The sequence below is a fragment of the Nycticebus coucang genome, chromosome 1, assembly GCF_027406575.1.
Source record: "Nycticebus coucang isolate mNycCou1 chromosome 1, mNycCou1.pri, whole genome shotgun sequence".
In the NCBI taxonomy this organism is placed as follows: domain Eukaryota; kingdom Metazoa; phylum Chordata; class Mammalia; order Primates; family Lorisidae; genus Nycticebus; species Nycticebus coucang.
The window spans coordinates 35968671-35994352 of record NC_069780.1 but is presented as its reverse complement, the minus strand read 5'-3'; the positions used below and the strand labels follow the sequence as shown (position 1 = coordinate 35994352).

The 25682-nt window shown below is 38.6% G+C and overlaps 1 protein-coding gene across 1 annotated transcript; it reads right to left on the bottom strand.

The window, feature by feature from the left end:
• Nucleotides 1-896: 896 nt before the first annotated feature.
• OSTC (oligosaccharyltransferase complex non-catalytic subunit) lies at nt 897-22080 on the bottom strand. Its single transcript, XM_053564161.1, has 4 exons — nt 21878-22080; nt 17845-17938; nt 15802-15999; nt 897-1452 (listed from the first exon to the last, which is right to left on the bottom strand). Exons 1-4 carry the CDS (start codon nt 22014-22016, stop codon nt 1434-1436), a joined length of 450 nt encoding a protein of 149 aa, XP_053420136.1. The 5' UTR covers nt 22017-22080; the 3' UTR covers nt 897-1433.
• Nucleotides 22081-25682: the final 3602 nt, after the last annotated feature.

The following is a 25682-nucleotide window of genomic DNA, read 5'->3' as shown; positions in this document are numbered from 1 at the left end:
TTTTTTTTTCCTTGTGAGACAGGGTCTTGCTCTGTCACCTAGGCTAGAGGGCAGTGGGGTTGTCATAGCTTACCGCAACCTCAAATTCCTGTGCTCAAGCAGCAATCCTGTCTCAGCTTCTTGGGACTTCAGGGGTACACCACCATGCAAAGTGGGACTTGCTCTTGCTCAGCATGGCCTGAAACTCCTGGCCTCAAGCAACCCTCCTGCCTTGGCCTCCCAAAGTGCTGGGATTATAGGCATGAGCCAGTGTGCCCGGCCAGTATCTGTCAGTTTACCAACATTTTTAATCTATTGATTAACTTCTCTACAAGAATGTAGGGTCTAAGACGGCAGAGCTTTTATTCATCTTACTATGACATCTTCAGTATGGCCTAGTATAAAACAGATAATCAAATTTTTGAATAAATCAATGAACCTTTTTTGACTTAATGAATAGCTATAACTAGTTCATCCTTGAACTTAGTGGAGCAAAAAGCTCACCAGAGAAAATTTTACTATAAACCTAAAGATCTTAGGAAGGAATGAGCCATCAGACAAATAGATAAAACCCAGGGCCAGCCAGAGAAAAGTGAAAAGTTGGCTAGAAGAAATTAGGTGAAGATGAGACTGGTCTAGAGATGTCTTCACATATGCACAAAATGTCTGAACTACTGAAAATAAATGACTATAGGGAACTTTCATCTAGCACAATCATACCTACAACTCTGACATAGATACAGACTGTGCTTGAATATTTACAGGGATATGGTGTTGCTACCCTACAAGCCATCCTGCCAAACATATTTTGAAACCTTAGGCTACCAAAAGCAGCTAAAGACAGTCACATGATAGGACTGAATGATTTACAGACCAAAAATTCAATACTATCAGTTAAAAAAGAAGACTAAAAGGCATTAATTATAAAAATTATTTATTTCTGCTCCTTTCATACATCTTATTGTTCAGGAAACATCTCTGAAATAATGTACTATCACACACTCTGTTTAAAGACAAAGCACCATGAGTAAAGCTGACCAGCTGTCCAGAGTTCTCAGCTTATGGAATCTCGCTTCCTGATTTTATGTTAATTTCTGCAAATCAGAAATATTATCTCCAAAAAATGTTAATGGGGTTGTAAAAAATAATTTTATTCAATACTATAGTTGTAGATATGGAACATACTTTTAAGAAATGAAAAACTAAGAAGAAAATGCCACTTAACATCGTTGGTACGTCAGTCAGTATAGGTCTGCAGGAAAAGATACTGTGATAAACTTGTCTTTGATACGAAGAAGTAATTTTAGTCCAAGCTTGAATACACTTCACTAGATATTTCTTTTACTGCAGCTCTTCATTCTTTCCACATTTCATATCAGAGGACTGCTACAGCCTTTAAAACTTCATTAACAGGAGCAAATCCAGTATCCATTGATTTCTTCTCAAAAGGCACTCTAACCCATCAGATAGCCCCTGTAGAAATAAAAATGATAAACAAAAAGTGAAAGGGAAGCAACATTTCAAAATGTCCAAATTTTATGATGAACAAAATGACAATCCAAAAATACAACTGTGTGATTTCTCATTATGGTTCTTATTTCATATCTTGCCCCTTAGCCAAATACATAAATAAATCACTAAGACTCAGTTCTACTAACCTTCTCTTTCAAAGTATAAAGTTATAAAGCAATATGCTAAACAACAAAGAATAAAAAAAGAAGAAGAGGGCGGCGCCTGTGGCTCAGTCGGTAGGGCGCCGGCCCCATATACGGAGGGTGGCGGGTTCAAACCCGGCCCCGGCCAAACTGCAACCAAAAAATGGGCTGGCGTTGTGGCGGGCACCTGTAGTCCCAGCTACTCGGGAGGCTGAGGCAAGAGAATCGCTTAAGCCCAGGAGTTGGAGGTTGCTGTGAGCTGTGTGAGGCCACGGCACTCTACCGAGGGCCATAAGGTGAGACTCTGTCTCTACAAAAAAAAAAAGAAGAAATGTTATGTAAAAATTAAAGTTAAGAGTCAATCGATCTACTACTTTAGACTCCCACAATTGCAACAAAAATCAAAACTTTTTACAGAAAGAAACTTTTTGGATTTCTTCTTCTTCTTTTTTTTTGTAGAGACAGAGTCTCACTTTACCGCCCTCAGTAGAATACCGTGGCATCACAGCTCACAGCAACCTCCAACTCCTGGGCTTAGGTGATTCTCTTGCCTGAGCCTCCTGAGTAGCTGGGATTTCTTAAAACCCTAAAATATTACCAGAATAGAAGGTGGGAGAATCAGGAATTCATGCCTAGAAAATGAGTCTTTGAGCTCTCAAGAACAGTGCACAGAAACATCTACTCCCATACCTCTATTATATTAGGAAATGTCTGGCTAGCAGTTAGGTATTTTCGCTCCACCTGTCAAACTTCATGTTGATCCAATAGGAGATCCTTTTATTTATTTTTTTATTTTATTTCTTTTTGTAGAGACAGAATCTCACTTTATTGCCCTCAATAGAGTGCTGTGGCATCACACAGCTCACAGCAACCTCCAACCCTGGGACTTAGGCATTCTCTTGCTTCAGCCTCCTGAGCAGCTGGGACTACAGGCGCCCGCCACAATGCCCAGCTATTTTTTGTTGTTGTTGCAGTTTGACCGGGGCTGGGTTTGAACCTGCCACACTTGGTATATGGGACTTGCGCCCTACTCACTGAACCACAGGCACCACCCAGGAGATCCTTTTATTAATAAAGTACAGGTTAAGCCCTGAAATCCCCTTTATAATAAACCCTTAAAAATACATTATTAATTAAGGATCTATAGGTTCAAGAAAAAATAGAAAAATAATGTAAAAATATCCACATTAAGGGTTTAGTAAGTACACTCTGAATTCACTAATGCTTTCAGAACATCTCTCCTTTTGACCCTGTGTCTTAAGCCGAGCTGAATCTCACTCAGTTGCCTCATCTATACATAGAATTACCCCACAGGGTTTTTTTTTTGCAGTTTTTGGCCGGGGCTGGGTCCACCTCTGGCATGTGGGGCCGGCGCCCTACTCCTCTCAGCCTCAGGCACTGCCCACCCCACAGGGTTTTAACGACTATATGAGAATCTACTCACATAGTACCTGCTACTCATGCTATGGTAATAAGCACTTCACAAATGTTAGCTGCTCCTATTAGAGCAGTGGTTCTCAACCTTCCTAATGCCACGACCCTTTAATACAGTTCCTGTGGGTCGTGACCCACAGGTTGAGAACTGCTGTATTAGTCTCAAGTTTCTTTAGCAGTAGGCAGTGTTTAAAAATGACCTGTAGGGCGGCGCCTGTGGCTCAGCGGGTAGGGCGCCGGTCCCATATGCCGGAGGTGGCGGGTTCAAACCCAGCCCCGGCCAAAAAAAAATAAAAATAAAAATGACCTGTAACACTGAGGTCTGGCACATATTAGGCACTAAAGAATATGATTGTCTTCCCTTCCAGCTTGACTCACTTGACTACATACGACTTAGATCTATGTGCACCCAATAATCTACCCAGAACACACACACTCTTCCTTCTGCTATCAGCACAGCCAATCGACACTCTCAGTTAAGAGAACTTTCATCTAACACAACCCCCTTTATAACTCTAATATAACCCAATACTTCTTAACTCCTCCACCTCAAAAGTGAGTAACATTTTTTAAAAAATCAGAAGGTTCTTTGACTATATATACGTTGATTTTGAGAACCTCACATAAGTTTGCTACCATAATGCCTGATGATTCACAAAAAGGATACTTAAAAAAAAAAGGATATTTAAGACCTAAAGCTTCGGGAGGCTGAGGCAAGAGAATCGCTTAAGCCCAAGAGCTAGAGGTTGCTGTGAGCCGTGTGACGCCACAGCACTCTACCCGAGGGTGGTACAGTGAGACTCTGTCTCTACAAAAAAAAAAAAAAAAGACCTAAAGCTTCACAAGAAAAAAACTCAAGAAGATTTTAAGCAAGTATCCTCTAAAATCTTCACCATACTATGGAAGTACCCCACGGCTAGCTCACACTATGGAACCAGAGTACAAACAACTCTTTAGGAGTAGTGTCCTGTCATCTGCAGATACTGACATGTGAATAAGTACTTTGGACCTCTGACTCTTCATATGGCTATAGATCGTGGTATTCTTCCTGCTAACTAGTATGTAACCTATACTTATGTACTATAAATCTGCAGATTACGGTCAACCTATATTTAGATGGAAAATAATCTATTTTTGTGTTTTGAGATAGTCTCACTCCGAGCCCTAGGTAGAGTGTCAGCCTAGCTCACAGCAACCTCAAACTCCTGGGCTCAAGTGATCCTCCTGCCTCAGTCTCCTGAGTAACTGGGACTATCGGCTCCTGCTACCACACCTGAGTAATTTTTCTATTTTTAGTAGAGACAGGGTCTCACTCTTGCTCAGCTGGTCTTGAGCGTCTGAGTTCAAGTGATCCTACCCACCTGGGCCTCTCAGACTGCTAGGATCACAGGCATGAACCACCATGTCTAGCCTGGAAAAGAATATTTAAATAAGACTAAATAAGACCTGTTCAAAGCTGCCAAACTTACATATACTCCTATCTTAAGAAAAGTTTTAGGGAAACTAAGAAATATTATAATGCTATAAAGATATAATTTTAGGAGAAAAAGAATAAACTATTAATAGGCTTCTTGGTAGGAAATAAAAAATAAAATTGTTGAAACACATGTACTAAGGTCTTTTTCTATTGGACACATTTAGCCCCCTCTCTTATGACTCAGAAAATTTCAACATCTTTAATTATTATATTCAGGTGTATGAGAATTTTACACAATTAAAATTTTTGATAAATACAGTGGCTCATGCCTGTAATCCCAGCACTCTGGGAGGTCAAGGTAGGAGTATTGTTTGAGGTCAGGAGTTCAAGACCAGCCTGAGCAAAAGCAAGACCTGGTCTCTACAAAAAAACTGAAAAAATGAGCTGGGAACGGTGGCATGTGCTTACAATTCCAGCTACTTGGAAGTCTGATGCAGGAGGATCACTTGAGCCCAGGAGTTTGACATTGTTATGAGCTATGATGACGCTACCTAACACCAGAGCAAGATGGTGTCAAAAAAAATTAAAGTAAACCAAGAACTCAAAAACAAATACAGATAGGAGAAGCCTCCATGAATGATCGTTGAGTGTCTTCAGCATATTAAGACAGGCACTGTGCTAGGTTAACACTAACACAGAAATGTCTCAAAATACCATGACATACATTATTGCATTTAATCCTTGCAACAATCCTACAAAGGTATGTGAATAAGCATTATTCTCATCTTACAGTTGAAGAGTATGAAAACGATAGGGCCAGTTAAGTGGTCTGCTCAAAATCACAAGGCCAGAAACACAAGTTTCTACACTCCTAACTATCTTATCCAGTGGTCCTAGATATGGAAATCTCACTTTCTTTTAGAAACAGAGAAAAAGCAAAGGTTTATAACAGGTTTATTTGTTATTTTTGAAACTGTGGCCAGAATCCAATTTGAAACTTGTAACTTTCAGGACTCGGTTTATTTTTATAATAAAAACACTGACATTGATATTATGCTTGAGGGCACATACGACACCCTCCCATTTAATCTTGACAGTAACTCTCTGAGGTACATTCTTAACTTAATTTCACAGGCTTGGAATTTGAGGCCAAGAGAGTTCACAGAACTTGAATTCAAAGTCTCAGAGCTAATAAGAGGCAAGCCCAAAACTGGAATCCAAATTTCTTACTTTCTCTACAATACATTGTCCTCAGCAGCTGTACAAATGTTTTGCTTCTTCAGAATTACCTCTTTCACTTCCTAAAAGTGAACCTTGGATATAAGATTTTACTCACTGACACAACCCAGCTGCCAAACCCTCTACAGCCTTAATTTTATGGAATATAACTCCAAATCTGGAAGCAAATGAAGAGACCCTCAAACATAGGAAAGGGCGGTTACATGTAAAGTCAAGCCATTAAGCTCTCCTTCAGCTAGTTCTGAGTTAAAAGGCAACCAAAGAGCTAGGTTAACAGCTAAGTTATCTATTTCCTCAAATCACTTAATTAACCAGCAAACAAAACGGAGGAAGGAAAGGATGAAATTACAGTAGGTGTACACTGATGACAATGAGATGGCGACAGGTTACATTAAGGAAATAAACTATAAAAGCCAAAAAGTAGTACTATGTGTAATATAAATGGAAAATATCCCTTAGCTAAAGGGTAAACTTATGCTTAATACTGTGTCCAATAACTAATCGATATCAAATAAGTATGTTGTAGACAAACGTTTGAGTGTTAAGGAGCAACATAACTTAAACAGTTTGAAAGTCTGTCAAAAATGAATAAAATAATATTTTGGTATTTGTAGGGCTAAATTTCAGTTCTACGAAAGAATCACATATGCAAATCATGTAATTGCCTAAATGAATTTAAGTATTACTATAATCCTAACTGTTCATTCATTTCTCCCTTTAAGAGAGGGACTTGAAAGAAAAGAAGCCTGACTTCTTTTCTGACTGATCCCATGACCGAGTTAGCTCTCTAACTTTCCTGAACGGATCCCATTTACTCAGGAGCCCCCTAGCTTGTCTCAGTAGGCTTAATAAACAGTACTTCAAATTGTTGAAAGCTCACTTTTGCTAGTCTGAGTAAAGCAGGCCTTTCTCCTCAATTACACCAGCATCTATGTAGAGTAGTTTTATACATGTAGGTTTATATCAGACTTGGCTAAAGGTAGGAACCCATCCCTCCACCTCCAATCTAGTACTTTGCCTGATCTTAGGCCCTTACCAACCACACTACAAGTCATCTTTTATGTTTATTTAATTTGTAAGATTCTGCTTTTAAGTTAAAACTGCCTTACTCTAGTGGAGGGCAAAGACAGTTTAATGGCCATTAATTATTTTTCATAAGAAACAAGTACAAACTTGTACCATAGTCTTCTATCCCTGTCCAAACATTTCTTAAGACTGTTTACGTTTAAAATATTTTGAATACACACAGAGACACATACACTACCTCATAAATTATATTAGAAAATTTTTACTTTCAAAATGAAAACTGCTCCTTTGAAATTCTGAACTAATTAACAATTTAGGGACTAAGGCTGGGCACAGTGACTTACTCCTATGATCCTAGCACTCGGGAAGGCCGAGGTGGATGGATTGCCTGAGCTCATGAGTTCAAGACCAGCCTGAGCTAGAGCAAGACTCCGTCTCTAAAAATACTCAGGCATTGTGGCGGGTGCCTATAGTCCCAGCTACTAGGGAGGCTGAGACAAGAGAATCACTTGAGCTCAAGAGTTTAAGGTTGCTGTGAGCTGTGATGCCACAGCATTCTACCAAGGGCAACAGAGACTCTGTCTCAATAAAAAAAAAAAAAAAAAAAAAAAGAACTAAAATTAAATTTCCATTGCAATTGTATTGCTATGTATGCAAATAGTTAACAGGCAGTCATTTATTTTATTAGCATCCTCATTTCTTCAAAAGTCAAGGCATCAAATAAAACCACATTTTAATCAGTAAAATCATATCAACAGCAGAGACATTAGGTCTTTAAAGAAGCATAAATCAGAAAACAGAATCACTAAATGGTTCAATGCTGCTTTCTCCTTTTTTATGAGAGAGAGTGTCTCACTTTGTCACCCTGGCAGAGTGACGAGGTGTCATCATAGCTCATAGCAACCTCAAACTCTTAAGCTCGAGCAATCCTCTTGCCATTGCCTAGCAGCATTTTTTAGTATGTTTGTTGTTGTTTCACTCACTATTATCAAACTGTTAGGACATCATAGGTAATCTGTGTAAAAGAAAGCTATACCCCTTCCTTGTAGGTAATACTAAATCAAACTTTGTTGTATACAACATGTGGGCCAACAGACTTTCTCATCATCTCCTTTGAGGCCTGCCAATATTCCACGAAAGGCAAGATTGTCCATTCTCCGTTATCAGAGAAGGAACCATAAATTTGTTTCTCCTAAAAATTCAAATCGTAAAGCCAAGAATGATGACACATGCCTGTAATCCTAGCACTGTGGGAGGCCCAGGCAGATGATTTGCCTGAGCTCAGGAGTTTCAGACCAGCCTGCTAAGAATGAGACCCCCGTCTCGTGCGCCGCCTGGACCTCAATAAGAGCTGGACCACCACCCGTGACCCACATCCATGCCCACCGGGCCTCGGAACCCCATGACCAGGAACTGCAGGAGCTGCGCAACCCCACATCCTCCCTCCTGTACCTTCCCTGCCACCACACTGGCCAGCCTGTCTGGCTAGGGACTCTGGTAGCTGCATGCCCTCCAGAGCCCTCCCAGCATCGGCATGGAGCCCTTCTCCTGGCCAGAGACTCCTGGAGCCCTGCGCTCTCTGTGCCAAAGTCACTGGGCGCCAGGCACTCCCAGAACCGTGTGCAACACCCCCCGCCCTGTTGCTGGATCCGGATGTGTCACACTCCAGAGCTGCTCCCACAAGCAGAACTCCCTGGCTGGGGCAGCCCCAGAGGAACTACACAGGGTCACTCCCTACAAAGATCCAGCAACAATAGAGTGATCCCACTGGGGTCTAATCTTGGAGAGACACCTCCCCAACTCTGAGGACAGCCAGAGGCAACGGTGAAAAACAATCATGAGGCGAAATCGACAGAAAAACTCTGGCAATATGAATAATCAGAGTAGATCAACATCCCCAAGGATCAATGGGGCAGAAACAGCACAAGATCCCATGCACAAAAAAATAGCTGAGATGTCAGAAATCGAATTCAGAATCTGGATAGCAAATAAGATCAAATTAGAATTCCAAGCAGTAACCCAAAAGATTATCTCAAGAATTCAACAAATTCAAAGACCAAATGACCAAAGATTTTGACACATTGAGACAAGAAGTTGTAGCCCTCAAAGATCAGAGAAACACAGTAGAGTCCCTCAGTAACAGAATGGACCAAGCAGAAGAAAGGATTTCTGAGATTGAAGACAAAGCTTTTGAACGCTCCCAAACTCTCAAAGAGGAAGAGAAATGGAGGGCAAAAACAGATCACTCTGCCAGAGAGCTCTGGGATAATTTGAAGAAAACCAATATTCGTCTTATAGGGATCCCCGAAAGCAACGAAGTGGCTTCACAAGGCACAGAGTCTCTTCTCCATGAGATTATGAGAAGAACTTTCCAGACATGCCAAGAGATTCCGAAATTCAGATAGCAGACAGTTTCAGAACTCCAGCACGACTCAACGCAAATAAGACATCCCCCAGACACATCATAATCAATTTCATTAAAGTCAAAATGAAGGAAAACATTCTGAAAGCAGCCAGATGAAAGAAAACCATCACCTACAAGGACAAGAATATTAGAATAACTGCAGATCTCTCTGCTGAAACCTTTCAAGCTAGAAGAGGATGGTCATTGACTTTTAATCTCCTAAAACAAAATAACTTTCAACCCAGGATCCTGTACCCAGCTAAACTGAGTTTCATTTATGATGGAGAAATTAAATACTTTAATGACATTCACATGTTAAAGAAATTTGCCATAACTAAACCAGCTCTCCAGGATATTCTCAGACCTATCCTTCATAAAGACCAGCATAATCCTCCACCACAAAAGTAAACCCACCCAGAAAATTTTGATCAAATTCCAACTTCCACAGTCGCAAAAGGATTAAAAATGTCCACCAGACTCTCAAAAGGCTTATCAATACTCAATTAATGTGAAAGGTTTAAATCATCCTCTAAAGAGGCACAGGTTGGCTGACTGGATACAAAAACTCAAGCCAGATATCTGCTGCATACAAGAATCGCATTTTACATTAAAAGACAAATATAGACTCAAGGTGAAGGGATGGTCATCTATACTCCAGGCAAATGGAAAGCAGAAAAAAGCAGGCGTTGCAATCCTATTCACAGACGCAACAGGCCTTAAACCAACCAAAATAAGGAAAGATAAGGATGGACACTTCATATTTGTTAAAGGTAATACTCAATATAATGACATTTCAATTATTAATATTTATGCACCCAACCAGAATGCACCGCAATTTATAAAAGAAACTCCAACAGACATGAACAACTTGATTTCCTCCAGTTCCATAGTAGTTGGAGATTCTAACACCCCTTTAGCGGTGCTGGATAGATCCTCCAAGAAGAAGCTAAGCAAAGAAATTTTATAATTATTATTCTTTTTTTTTTAGAGAGACAGCGTCTAACTTTCCCGTCCTCGGTAGAGTGCCAAGATGTCACAGGACTCACAGCAAGCTCAAAGTCTTGGGCTTACGCCATTCTCTTGCCTCAGCCTCCCGAGCAGCTGGGACTACAGGCACCCGCCACAACATCTGGCTATTTTTTTTGTTGTTGCAGTTTGGCCAGGGCTGGGTTTGAACCCGCCACCCTTGGAATATGGGGCCAGAGCCCTACTCACTGAGCCACAGGCACCACCTAGCAAAGAAATTTTAGATTTAAACTTAACCATTCAACATCTAGAACATTTCATCCCAACAAAACTGAATACACATTCTTCTCATCAGCTCCACAGAACATACTCCAAAATCGACCACATCCTAGGCCACAAATCTAACCTCAGCAAATTTAAAAAAATAGAAATTATTCCTTGTATCTTCTCAGACCATCATGAAATAAAAGTTGAACTCAATTAACAACAGGAATCTGCATACCCATACAAAAACATGGAAGCTAAACAACCTTATGCTGAAGGATAAGAAGGAAATCACCAAATTTTTGGAACAAAACAACAATGAAGACACAAATTATCAGAACCTCTGGGATACTGCAAAGGCAGTCCTAAGAGGGAAATTTATAGCACTGCAAGCCTTTCTCAAGAAAACGGAAAGAGAGGAAGTTAATAACCTAATGGGACATCTCAAGCAACTGGAGAAGGAAGAACATTTCAATCCCAAACCCAGCAGACGAAAAGAAATAACCAAAATCAGAGCAGAATTAAATGAAATTGAAAACAAAAGAATTATACAACAGATCAATGAATCCAAAAGTGGTTTTTTTGAAAAGGTCAATAAAATAGATAAACCTTTGGCCAACCTAACCAGGAAAAAAAAGAGTAAAATCTCTAATTTCATCAATCAGAAACGGTAAAGATGAAATAACAAAAGACCCCTCAGAAATTAAAAAAATCCTTAATGTATATTACAAGAAACTTTACTCTCAGAAATATGAAAATCTGAAAGAAATCGACCAATACTTGGAAGTATGCCACCTACCAAGACTTAGCCAGAACAAAGTAGAAACGTTGAACAGGCCTATATCACGTTCTGAAATAGCACTAACTATACAAAATCTCCCTAAAAAGAAAAGCCAAGGACCAGATGGCTTTACGTCAGAATTCTACCAAACCTTTAAAGAAGAACTAGTACCTGTATTACTAAACCTCTTCCAAAATATAGAAAAAGAAGAAATATTACCCAACACATTCTACGAAGCAAACATCACCTTGATCCCTAAACCAGGGAAAGACCCAACAAGAAAAGAAAATTATACACTAATATCACTAATGAATATGGATGCAAAAATACTCAATAAGATCCTAACAAACAGAATCCAACAACACATCAAAAAAAATTATTCACCATGACCAAGTGGGATTTATCCCAGGGTCTCAAGGTTGGTTCAATATACGTAAATCTATAAACGTAATTCAGCACATAAACAAACTAAAAAATAAAGACCATATGATTCTCTCAATCGACGCAAAAAAAGCTTTTGATAATATCCCTTCATGATCAGAACACTTAAGAAAATGGGTATAGAAGGGACATTTCTTAAAATAATAGAGGCCATCTACAGGAAACCTACAGCCAATATCGTATTGAATGAAGTTAAACTGAAACCATTTCCACTGAGATCAGGAACCAGGCAAGGTTGCCCATTGTCTCCATTGCTCTTTAACATTGTAATGGAAGTTTTAGCCATTGCAATTAGGGAAGAAAAGGCGATCAAAGGTATCCACATAGGGTCAGAAGAGATCAAACTTTCACTCTTTGCAGATGATATGATCGTATATCTGGAAAACACTAGGGATTCTACTACAAAACTTTTAGAAGTGATCAAGGAATACAGCAATGTCTCAAGCTACAAAATCAACACCCATAAATCTGTAGCCTTTATATATACCAACAATAACCAAGCCAAAAAAACAGTCAAGGACTCTATTGCTTTCACAGTAGTGCCAAAGATGATGAAATATTTGGGAGTATACCTAACAAAGGACGTGAAAGATCTCTACAAAGAGAACTATGAAACTTTAAGAAAAGAAGTAGCTGAAGATGTTAACAAATGGAAAAACATACCATGCTCATGACTGGGAAGAATCAACATTGTTAAAATGTCTAAACTACCCAAAGCAATATATAATTTTAATGCAATTCCTATCAAAGCTCCATTGTCATATTTTAAAGATCTTGAAAAAATAATACTTCGTTTTATATGGAATCAGAAAAAACCTCGAATAGCTAAAACATTACTCAGCAATAAAAACAAAGCAGGAGGAATCACGCTACCAGACCTGAGACTGTACTATAAATCCATAGTGATCAAAACAGCATGGTACTGGCACAAAAACAGAGAAGTAGATGTCTGGAACAGAATAGAGAACCAAGAGATGAATCCAGCTACTTACCATTATTTGATCTTTGACAAGCCAATTAAAAACATTCAGTGGGGAAAAGATTCCCTATTTAACAAATGGTGCTGGGTGAACTGGCTGGCGATCTGTAAAAGACTGAAACTGGACCCACACCTTTCACCATTAACTAAGATAGACTCTCACTGGATAAAAGATTTAAACTTAAGACATGAAACTATAAAAATACTTGAAGAAAGTACAGGGAAAACTCTTGAAGGGAATCGGCCTGGGTGAATATTTTATGAGTAGGACTCCCCAGGCAATTGAAGCAGCTTCAAAAATACATTACTGGGACCTGATCAAACTAAAAAGCTTCTGCATAGCCAAGAACATAGTAAGTAAAGCAAGCAGACAGGCCTCAGAATGGGAGAAAATATTTGCAGGTTATACCTCCAATAAAGGTTTAATAACCAGAATCCACAGAGAACTGAAAGGTATTAGCAAGAAAAGAGCAAGTGATCCCATCTCAGGGTGGGCAAGGGACTTGAAAAGAAACTTCTCTAAAGACAGATGCACGATCTACAAACACATGAAAAAAAGCTCATCATCCTTAATCATCAGAGAAATGCAAATCAAAACTACTTTGAGATATCACCTAACCCCAGTAAGAGTAGCCCACATAACAAAATCCCCAAACCAGAAATGTTGGCGTGGATGTGGAGAAAAGGGCACACTTCTACACTGCTGGTGGGAATGCACACTAATACGTACCTTCTGGAAGGATGTTTGGAGAATACTTAGAGACCTAAAAATAGACCTGCCATTTGATCCTATAATTCCTTTACTAGGTTTATACCCAGAAGACCAAAAATCACAATATAACAAAGACATCTGTACCAGAATGTTTATTGCAGCCCAATTCATAATTGCTAAGTCATGGAAGAAGCCCAAGTGCCCATCGACCCACGGATGGACTAGCAAATTGTGGTACATGTATACCATGGAATATTAAGCAGCCTTAAAGAAAGATGGAGACTTTACCTCTTTCATGTTTACATGGATGGAGCTGGAACATATTCTTCTTAGCAAAGTATCTCAGGAATGGAAGAAAAAGTATCCAATGTACTCAGCCCTACTATGAAGCTAAATTATAGCTTTCACATGAAGGCTATAACCCAACTATAGCACAGGACTATGGGGAAAGGGCCAAGGAAGGGGAAGGGAGGAGAGAGGTTAGGGAGGAGGGAGGAAAATGGGTGGGGCCACACCTACAGTGCATCTTTGAATGGGTACAGGCGAAACTTACTAAATGCAAAATACAAATGTCTACATACAAAAACTAAGAAAATGCCATGAAAGCTACGTTGAACCGTTTGATGAGAATATTTCAGATTGTATATGAAACCAGTACATTGTACCCCTTGATTGCACTAATGTACACAGCTATGTTTTAACAATAAAAAAAAATAAAATAAATAAAGATAAAAAAGAAAAAGAAAAAGAATGAGACCCTGTCTCTAAAAATAATCAGGCATTGTGGCAGGTGCCTGCAGTCCCAGCTACTCGGGAGGCTAAGGGAAGAGGATCACCCGAGAGCCTAGGAGTTCGAGGTTGTTTGCAATCTACCAAGGGCAACAAAGCAAGACTCTATCTAAAAAAAAAAAAAAAAATTCAAATCCTAGATTTGCTGCATAACAAGTTACAGAAAATAGTGATTTTTTTTTTTTTTGGACCACTATCCTGCTTTGATTAGATCTAAGCATAATCTATAACTGAAACCTAGAGAGTATACCCAATTTCTCCCACCCTCGAGCCTGGCTAAACGACAAATGCTTCTTTTCTTACTCGACATGCATTCCAGGAGACCTAACCCTGTAAGGAAGAATGAGAACAAGTCTGTTCTATAAGCAAAACCAGGTCACTTCCTCTGTTCTGTCACATGCCTCCAGAGATGCCTTCTCTGTTTGGAGTATTGATTGTTAATAGCCTCTTTATCCTCTCTGGGAACCTTTCTTTGTGCTGTGCTATGAAAACTTGAGTCTCTTCCATAGTAACCTTTTACTAGGCTATGCTGACTTATTTCCAACGCAGAAAAACAAGGAACAAAAAGAAGAGGATGTAGTACTTAAATCTTCGTACAATTTAGCCAATGGCCAGAACTGCTTTCCCCAGATGAAACTAAAAGCCACCAGCAGGAGACTGAGGGGGCTATTCAGCCACACAGATATTCAGCTAACAAAGAACCCTGTGCCCTCTCTTCCCACCCTGCCAGGGCTAAGATGGGAACATGATGACAGTGAGATAAGTCCTGATCGCCTGCAAATTCTACCACAGATGTATTATAGAAAACAGACATGTTAAGCCACAGACACACTAGGAAATCAGTAGAGTTGACAAGTGGTATTTAAGCAGTCTCTAAAAATAAAATTACTAAGAGCTAATCTTTGTGTTATGCTTATCTGAGTTACTAGTGCAATGAAATCAGAATATATGAAAATGTGATTAAATTTGTCCATATTTCAAATTAATGATTGTTAGTGGAATTTAAGAGATGCCAAAAACCAATTTACTTTTCTTCTAAAGATGTTAACATTTTAGGCCAGGTGTGGTGGCTCATGCCTGTAATCTCAGCACTTGGGAGGCTGTGGCAGGTGGACTGCCTGAGCTTACCAGTTCGAGACTAGCCTCAACAAGAGTGAGACCCCATCTCTAAAGGATACCCAGGCATTGTGGCGGGCACCTGTACTCCCATCTCAAAAAATATACATATATTAACATTTCTCTGAATCAATCTTTAAATACTTATCTACCTACCTACATCTTTTTCCCTTCTCCGTGGGAAAATAACTCTCCTTTCCCATCCAAGGCTTACAGGTTTTCTTCATACCAACATTCAAATAGCAGTAACAATTAATGGCTTGAAAATACTCCCTACTATTATCATTACTACTGTAATTCTATGTTACAGATTAACCAGGGCAATTTAGAAAACCATAAATAACTATCTTCAGTCAGTGATGCTAAGACAAAATAAATTTTCTCATGAATGGGCAAGGGGATAACAACCAAGAAGAAGACCTATTAGTTTCAATTTTGTTACTAACTATATTACCTTGAGCAAGTCACATATTTCTTTGGTTCTTGAATTTTTCACCTGTTTAAATCAAAGTTAAATCTCCTATGATTTTATGTTGTCTAGGAAATCATTTTACTAATTTACAACATAAGTTACACTGCTGATTACACAAATAACTTACGGCAGTTTCATTCTCATGAATACTCTAGCCATGAAAAAACTCAATAGGACACAGACGAATCCAATGAATAGAAGAAGAAATCTATTAAGTTTTGGAATATTTGGTGCATTGGATCGGTCCAGGATTATGAAACCTAAACCTCCCATTGTAAACAGGAAGCTGGATGCAAGTCCTTCCATAATATATTGTCCATTTACTCTGAAAAAGAAAAGAATAACCATAGCAAAACAATCAATAAAAATTTCCAGAAAAGTGAAAATGTTTTTCCTTAAATTGAAATCCATATTTCTGTTTTATGCTAAAACTTTTTATGTTAATCTTTTTATTCTTACCATTATAACTATTTTACTATACCTCAGGATATTCATCTGTTCATTTATTAAACAAATATTTACTGAGAGTCTATTAGGTATCAAGCATTGTTTTAGATGCCAGGTATACAACAATGAATGAAACACAAAAATCTGTCTTCATGGAGCTTACATTCAAAGTGTTTTAAAACCTCAACTAATATAACCACCTATAAAATAAGCACTCATACTTTGCATATTAGCTAAGAAAGGCCAATTATTTTATGTATGTGAACCCTTTATTCAGAACTTTAGCTTTGTTATTTACATTTTTACTATAAATTTCAAACTAATTTCAAATTGGTTGAAAGTGTTTCTAGAAATTTTGTGTAATAATGAATAAAATATTTTCCTTGTTTCAAAGGAAAATATTTTAAAAAGCAGTGGTTCAGGCCGGGTGCTGTGGCTCACACCTGTAATCCCAGCACTCTGAGAAGCCAAGGCGGGTGGATCGCCTGAACTCACAGATTCAAGACCAGCCTGAGCTACAGCAACACCTAGTCTCTAAAAATAGCCAGAAGTTGTGGTAGGAGCCTGTAGTCCCAGCTACTTGGGAGGCTGAGGCAAGAGAATCGCTTAGGCCCAAGAGTTTGAGGTTGCTGTGAGCTATGACGCCATAGCACTCTACCAGGGGGCGACAAAGTGAGACTCTGTCTCAAAAAGAAAAAGCAACTGTTAAAATAAGGTTCCATGAACCCCATAAGGACTTTGGTGAATTATAAACCCTTATAAATGTATGCAAATTTGTGTGTGTGTGTCTTTTTCTAGGAAAACAGAGCTTCCAACAAACTCTCAAAGAGTTCAGAGACTTCAAAAAGCAAATTTCCCTGTTAAAGGGATGATTATACATAGGAATATATAAGGAAAGTATATGTATTTTCAGGGAAAACACAATGAATGCACCAGGTTCAAAATTCAAACAAGTACAAAAGAAGACACTATGAAAAGCCTCCCTACCATCAAGATCTCCTATCAGCTCAGGAGATCTCCTTTAGCTCCCCTCCCAAGAGAATCAAAATAAACATTTCCAGGAGCATTCCATGAATAAATAGCATTACTGTAAATATAAATATAAACACATAGCTATATTTAGGTAGAAGTTATGAAGTAGAACTTAAAAAGCAGAACAAGCATTGTTCAGATGAACCAAACCACACTGGAGTGGTGTTTCATTACTGAAATGAAATCCTCAAGTCTCGAAAATTATTTTTGTTCTCTAATGGTTTAGCCCAAGGGTCCATAAATACTTTCTTATATGCCAACACAGTAAATATCTGAGGGTTGCAGGCTGAGTATGTAATTACTCTACTCAGCTACTATACCTTTAAAGCAGCTACAGACTATATCTAATCAAATGGTCATGTTTTGATTTCAATAAAACTTTATTTACAAAAAAAAGGGCTGTAGTTTGTTGACCCCGACAGAATAGTCTACAAATGCATTTTAAATTCATACCCTCCTTTAAATTGGTGACACGATTGCTGTTAAATATTTTATTTCCTAATAAATGAATAAATATATAGTTCTAATCTTGCTCTTGCCCCACATCCTGCCATTTTAGAATTCAGCATTTTAAAATAGCTGTTGTCTAAATACAGATGGATCTCATAGGTTTTACTGTATTTTTAAACAAGCAGGCATACCCTAGCAACCTTCTTACCCACTACCAAATCATTCAAAAAGCTGTTTTTACCTGTAGGCCAAGAAAGCTACTGGCCTCTGATGCCCATGTTCATCAGTCATAGAGCCAACACTTGGAGGTTCAACAATTACATCATAAATTATTCCTATGTGAAAGACAATAAAGCAAAGTAGGTTCAATTAAAAATAGGATTAGTTTTCATTGTCTCTGAAGGTTTGTTTACTTTTAAATAGGACTGTTTTGATTGTATTATTAATCAAATAAGGCTCAGCTAATCTAAGTCTCCAATAAGCTATTCAGATATTAAACTCAATGTTTTAGAATTACTCTTAAAACAATAGTACAAATTTCATAAAGGAAATTTGTTCAGTAACAATTGCTAATATTAAAGAATGACTCTGCAATAAAGATTTAACATTAACGGCTGTATATTAGTTCAATATAACAGTCCATATATGCTTGAATTTGTTTCTATAAATTGAAAGGTTAACCAGAGAAATTTTCTTGCTTAAATGTAAAAGGAAATTTTATCTATTTTTTTTTTATTTCTGATTAATGAGAGTACAAATGATTAGGTTACATGATTTGCACTTCTAAGGTAAAGTTCAAGTTGTGGCTGAGCTACACAACTTGTACTTCACCCAGTGGGTGAGCTGTATACCCTTACATTGTGCATGTTAGTTGAGAGATCACCAATCCCTCTCCCTCCTTCCCTCTTCCCCACACTTGAATACACTTGTATTTTTCTCTTGTGTGAGTGTACAGTTGTTTTTCTATTGGTTTCATATTAATGTTGAATACACTGAATACTTCTGACACTTTACTAATGAGAGTGTGCTTCAACTCCATCCAGGTAAATACAAAAGATGTAAAGTCTCCATCTTTTTATGGCTAAATAGTATTCCAGGGTATACATATGCCAGTTTATTAATCCATCCATGGGTTGATGGGCACTTGGGTTGCTTCCATGGCTATTACAAACTGTGCTGCAATAAACATTCTAGTACAAATGTCCTAAAACAAGGAAATTTAAAAACCATTCCATCAGCCAGACTAGCAATACAAGAGATTCATAACCACTAATGTTAATGTCCACCATTATGTCATAAAGTCATCATGATCATTAACATTAATGTCCATCAACATCTACTCTTTACTTTCAACTCTAGCTTTTCTTTTTTTGAGACAGTCTCACTATGTCACCCTTGGTAGAGTGCCACATTGTTATAGCTCACAGCAACCTCAAATTCTTGGGCGTAAGCAATTCTTTTGCTTCAGCCTCCCAAGTAGGTGGGACTACAGGCACCCACCACAACGCCCAGCTATTTTTTTTTTAGTTGTAGTTGTCATTGTTGTTTGGCAGGCTTGGGCTGGATTCAAACCCGCCAGCTACAGTGTATGTGGCTGGCGCCCCAACTGCTTGAGTTACAGGTGCAGAGCCCAACTCTAGCTTTTCTTAGTGCAAAGCAAGTCTGTGCCTCTCTCACCCTAGCCTGACAAAGCATTCACAGAAGAATTCCCTTATCTTCTCCCCACCAAATCTATGAAATCCTGGTAGTGGCTAAAGTTCACTAAAGAAGAGTCACGCCCCCATCTCTATAGGAGACTTTGGCAATTAACAGGACTCCACTCCCCCTTATCTTCTCAGGGACTTCACTTCTTTGGACATCTGTCTGTTCTTTCTCCTGTATTTCCAAGTTCTCTTTCTCTACATCACCCACATACACCAGACCTCGGACCCTCCTAGCTAACAATACTATTTCTATCCTTCCTTTTTGAAAGGGAGTCAGACTTCCTTCTGGAAAAAATTAGGCAACTTTGCCTTTCTTATTTACCCTTCATTTTCAATTCATTTCAATCTGGCGTCTGCCAGCACTGATGTTGCTCTTGCAGATTGCCAATGACCTTCATGTTGTCAAATTCAATGGACACTTTTCAGTTTTCATCTTACGAGTCTGCCCAAAAAGCACTCAATCCAGTTTACTAAATCAATTTTCTTGAAAAAACCCTCCTTATAGTTGTGACATTCCTCTCCATGTTTTTGTTTGTTTGTTTTTGCTTCCTTTCTACTGAGCCTTCTTTTCTATAAAACCACTAAAAGTTAGAGTCCCTCAGGGCTTGGTCCACTGTCTTCTTAGCACTACATTCTGTCCAAGTTGAGTTCCCAAGGCTTTCAATTCTCTGCCATTTCTACTGCTATCAACCTAGTACTGTCAGTCAACTACCAAAGCCACCTAATTGGACTCCAGATCCCACATCTGTCCTGCTTTTCCTTGTGCTGAGCATATTCTTTCCCCCAACCCTTTAGATTTTGACTTACAAGTCATTGGAACCACATTCTAATTTACATGATGCTCCCAACGCCCATCATTTTCTCATAACCTCTTGTTCATTTTCCTTCACTGCATTTGTGACAATTTTTTTTTGGTTTTTGGCTGGGGCTGGGTTTGAACCCACCACCTCCAGCATATGGGACCGGAGCCCTACCCCTTGAGCCACAGGCGCCGCCCCATTTGTGACAATTTTTAATAGAAAAAATTATATGCTATTTAAGATGTCTCAACCATGACCTTATAAGCTTCAGCAGGGTTGAGTCCTCTTGTTTAATTATCTCCAGTAGCTAGTACCTAGAAATTAATAGGAACTCAATACCTATTTGCTGGCTATTTCAGCAATAAACATCATTTATTTATAAAAGCACAGTTACAGTTTTTAGAAGAGACTTCTTTCTTCCCAGTGGCAAAAATAATTTATCATGCATGACACCTGATGGCCTTGGCCACTAAAAGATATCCTTTCTACTTTCCCCCAGTGGAATCCCCCAATACAATAATCAGTGGCCAGGATGAAAACTAAGGCTTCTCATAAAGGATCTGACTCCAAGGGAAAGAAGGGTTTTGTGAAAGAGACTATCAAATGAAGACTCTATTATTCAATGTTTTATATAAAAATAAAAAGCACATGCATTTTAAATTTTGTTTATTCAATACAGGAGCTATTAATGTGCTGAGCAAGTATCAGTGCTAATGCAACACTAAATAGTGTCTTACCAACTAAAAAACATCAAAAGTGTTATTTATTTAAATAAACATAACTCACTATTTTAGGTTGGGGGAAGGAGTAACCCCTTTGAGTTTCAGATCCTCTCTTCAGTGCCAACTATTCTCACAAAACATACATGAAAAATAATGATTATATGGCTATTCCCTTAAAAGAACTTTTGCTGTCCTTAATCTGCAGAGCTTTAATTTCATAATTTCCAAATTAAGTACATCACTTCCCCAAATTTAAAAGTACTGTAGCACAGCTCTGCCTAACTCTCTGAACTGAGGCTTGAAAGGGTGTAATGTAAATGTAAAGGGTGAATGTAAAAAGACCGCGATCAGAATGCCAACTCACCAACATACAAGGGCACGCCCCTTTGCAATTTTCTAATTGAAAGGAACAGGAAAAGAGGATAGATAATTCAGAAGCGTTTAATAGTTAATGCTACTTTTATTTTTGAAATTCTCAACTTCTGTCCCATTATCTTCTGCAAATCTCATCTCAAATATTTACCAAAACCGTGGTTTTGGCAAATGCTATTCATATTTATTGTAGAGTACGTAAAAAGGAACACAGGACCCTCAGTTTGAGCTAACAAACATAAAAACTGTCAAGTCTCTTCCAAGGTTCCTGGGACCGCAGACAAAGAAGTTTACAGCCCCATAAGCACTTTACCAACCGTGGAAGTTAAGTGGGACAAACTGGACTTTCTCAGCACCTTTATCAAACAACGTATGGCAAGCAATAAAAAGAGCAACAATTCTGGGCTTGAAAAATACATTTTGACTCGGATCCATGGCATAAGAGGCTAGAGAGAAAGGAAAGGGAAAGGGCGTGAGAAGATGAGTTGTCTCAAGATACAAGGCAGGGAGTGAGGGCAAATAAACCTGGAGGACCCCAGAACTTCCCTCCGCCTTACTAAAAGATCCAGAGCAGAGAGATGCTTTCCCCAGCGCCGAGAGCCCCCAACCAGACTCGCCTCCCGGGGCGGGTCAGCTCTCGGCGCCTCAGCCTCTCGGCCCCCGGCAGCCCGAGTTACCTCCGGTGATGAGGAAGTAAGACACCACCACCAGAGCGTACACCGTCATAGCCGACGGCATGTGCAACCAGGGCGGCTTCTTCAGCTTCAGGTTGGGACATTCGAGGACTAAGAACGGGACCCGGTACAAAGTCTCCATGTTGGCGGCAGCCGGGACAGCTCTGGGCCTGGAGCCCCACGCGCCACCCGGAAACAGGCCCGCCTTCTGTGATTACCTGCGCGTGCGCGGGGAAGGGAGCCGCAGATCCGCAAAGCTCGGAGGTAGTTTATATACCCATCGAAGAAATTAAGAACCTAAATAAAACGAATAAATTATAGGAGAAATATAATTAATTATCTAATCTTATTAACCTTAAATTGGAATAGAAACTCAATTCGTGGCCAACAGATCTGAAAGTGGTTTATGTACCTTCAAGGACCTAGAGGGCTTCAAACGTGGCCAAGCCGGAGAAGCGGACACGGCTGAACCTGTCTGAGCCCCTCCCACTTCCTGACGCGGGGGCTTTGGAAGCTGATTGGATACGAGACGCTCTAGGTTCCCAGAGATGGAGGATGAATGGGAACCTTCAGAAAGCGCTACCTTTTCTGTTGGCGGTTTTTTCAAGGGATTGAGAAAGCCATACGTTGTTGAATTTATACTTCTCGATGTAGTAGAAGCGGTTGTTGGTACATGGTAAAATCACTCAGACCGAAAATTTTGAAATTCATCCTGATTTCTTTCCTAATTAACCTTCCGCTTCCAAAATATCAGCAGATCTCTTTGGGTGTACTGACAAAATACCTCTAATTCATTTATTCTTCTCCATTACACCGCTGGATGGGCCACCATCAACTCTGGCCTGGGCTACATTTACAATCTAAATAGATTTAAAAAAAAAATAACAGAAAATTCGTGTTTGGAGATGGATTGGATGTTCTAAGAGGTTTTTTGTTTTCTATTTTGTTTTTCTTTTTTATATAATCTTTCGAGACTTTACAAATATCAATTTTCTTTTGGAGTAAGAGTGACTGATTATACAAAACGAGAACATACTGACATTATTGAGCCAATGTTTATATATTTTTGTTTGCTTATTTCTAAGCTGATGGGTTTTTTACAGGATGCTATGAACTGGTTCTGCACTTTTAGTTAGTTAATGACTCAATTACTGAGAAATTGTTTGAAGTCCATAATCATAAAAATATTTACAGACCTTGTAGTATCTAATTCTAAGTACAGATGAGGCTTGCTGTTCTTACTATTCATTAGTGTGATCGCCTCAGATGCTTATTCACCAATTTAAGGGGGGTCCATGAATCTGAGATTATGTAGGGCCCAGTAATAAAGTTAATAAAATGCATTTACACCAGAACCAGCAACCAGCTTTTTTTTTTTTTTTCTTGAGAGTTTTGCTCTGTTGCTCAGGCTGAAGTACCAGTGGCACAATCATAGATAGCCTCACTGCAGCCTCTAACTCAGGCGTCCTCAAACTGCCGCTGGGCCACATGAAGCAGTGTGAATTGTATTTGTTCCCGTTTTGTTTTTTACTTCAAAATAAGATATGTGCAGTGTGCATAGGAATTTGTTCATAGTTTTTTGTTTTTTTTTTTAACTATAGTCCGGCTCTCCAACGGTCTGAGGAACAGTGAATTGGCCCCTTGTTTAAAAAGTTTGAGGACACCTGCTCTAACTCCTGGGCTCAAGTGATCTCCTACCTCAGCCTCCAGAGTAGCTAAGACTACAGGCACATGCCACCATTCCTTGCAAATTTGTTTATTTTCTGTAGACACCAGATTTATTATGTTGCCCAGGCTGGTCTCGAATCCCTGACCTCATGGGATCCCTCCATCTCTGCCTCGCAAAGTGCTGGAATTACCATGCCTGGCCTCAAAACCAGCATTAATATGTAGGAAGTTTCTTTGTTTCGAAAATTTTCATAGTTTTATAAATAAGCAAAACTTTGGAACAATTAAAAAATATGTTGCTTTTATGCTGGGCACAGTGGCTCATGCCTATAGTCCTAGCACTCTGGGAGGACAAGGAATATGGATTGCCCTGAGCTCACAGGTTGGAGACCAGCCTGAGCAAGAGTGAGACCCCCATGGGGCATTTTGGTGCGCGCCTGTAGCCTCAGGTACTTGGGAGGCTGAGGCAAGAGAATCACTGAGTTTTAGAGTTTGAGGTTGCTGTGAGCTATGACACCATAGCACTCACCAAGGTCGATGTACTGAGACTGTCCTCCCCCCCAAAAAAAATTTGCTTTGAAAAAATAAAAATAAAGTATTAAAGTTTTGAAACTTCCTTTATAACTTCAAAAAGGAAACTAACACTAATTAACCATTCATTGGGGATTCTATGGTAAAGTGATTTGTATTTGTTCTTATTTAATATTCATGATAATTCTATTAAATAACTACTAGTGTCACCACTTTTCACTTGATAAAATTGAAGCTTAGGAAGTGAAATAAATTCATAAAGTGTAGTATAGTCTGCAATTGAATTAAAAGGCAAATTGTTATAAAAGGAAAATGGATTTAAGGTGTTTAAGATGGTACACATTTATATGCTTATCCTTCTTCCTACATATTCTGGGGTAAATAATTCTATATAATAATATATACTGTAGGAAAAGATATAGAAATTATTAACACATAAATTTTTCCCCAAAATTTATTTCATAAAGAATAAAACTGCCAAGTTAGAATACATCACATTTATCTATATATTGAGTTATTAATCTCACTTTCTTATCTGTGTTCCAAAAAGTAAATTTGCTCCAGGAACCAATTCATTATTATATTTTAACATCTTAAACTTTGTAATATTTTTCCACGTAAGTTTGTAATATTCCATAAGCCTTGTACAAAAGATATGCACCACATCTGTTAGTATCCATGTGCTAACCAGCAATTCCTAAACACATTCAACTCTACACAACTAAAAAACAAAGCAATAATAATGAATATAGCCATGGGTATTAGAGCATGTCCTTAAACAGGCATACAATCTATTCATTCCATGGGTGGCTATTTTGTGTAGATGAAGAAGGAAAAATGTTTGAAGAAACAAAGATTTAGGACAGCCTGTCATCTTAAACTACACATAAAAGCTAAAATTAGCATTCTTACTACACAAAAGCAAATACACACTCAGAAAAAGGAAAAAAAGCATAAAACTGATAGCTACTAAGATTTTTGTGTTTAAGGTAGAAAATCTTAATAAAAAGCCTTGAAGTCAGGAATAACGCTGCCAGTCAAAAGAGAAGGAAGACTCTACAAAATAAGGTTAAGTTTTTTAACTAAGTTCTAAACAAACTAGAGCTACAAAAGCTATTAAATACTATTGACTTCAGTTTATTTAAATATGAGCTAGGGAGGAAATTGGTAGCTTTTTTTCTGTAGGATTGTAACATGTAATATTAACTCAGATTTCTTTATTAAGACATTTTGCAGAGTGGTTGACAATCTCTTAGATTGTTTTTTCCTAGTAGGTTCTGTACAGGCAGGAGAATTTTTGTCTCCCCAGTTCATCAGGTATTTATTGAGTTGTAACTTTGTGCCAGGCAGTGTTATGCACTATTATGTCTCACAATCTAAATATAAACTCTTCTAATGAAATGTTGTGGGGTTTGTTATTGTGTGGTTATTTCAAATTCTGAAAATTGTCTTTGAAATTATGTAAATAGGCCAGGCACAGTGGTTCACGCCTATAATACCAGCACTTTGGAAGTCCAAGGCAGGAGGTCCAAGGCAGGAGGATCACTCAAGCACAATAAATCACCCAAGTGTACAATAAATAGAAAAATTAATTAAATAGGTGCGTGGG

Bases quoted from the DNA above. Each gene is read 5' to 3' on its own strand.
- OSTC (XM_053564161.1), bottom strand. From the start codon at position 22,016: ATGGAGACTTTGTACCGGGTCCCGTTCTTAGTCCTCGAATGTCCCAAC. The intron at 17,939-21,877 runs GTAACTCGGGCT...TCTTTCACATAG, and splicing joins TTACTTCCTCATCACCGGAG to GAATAATTTATGATGTAATT. The intron at 16,000-17,844 runs GTAAAAACAGCT...TTTCTTTTTCAG, and splicing joins GTAGCTTTCTTGGCCTACAG to AGTAAATGGACAATATATTA.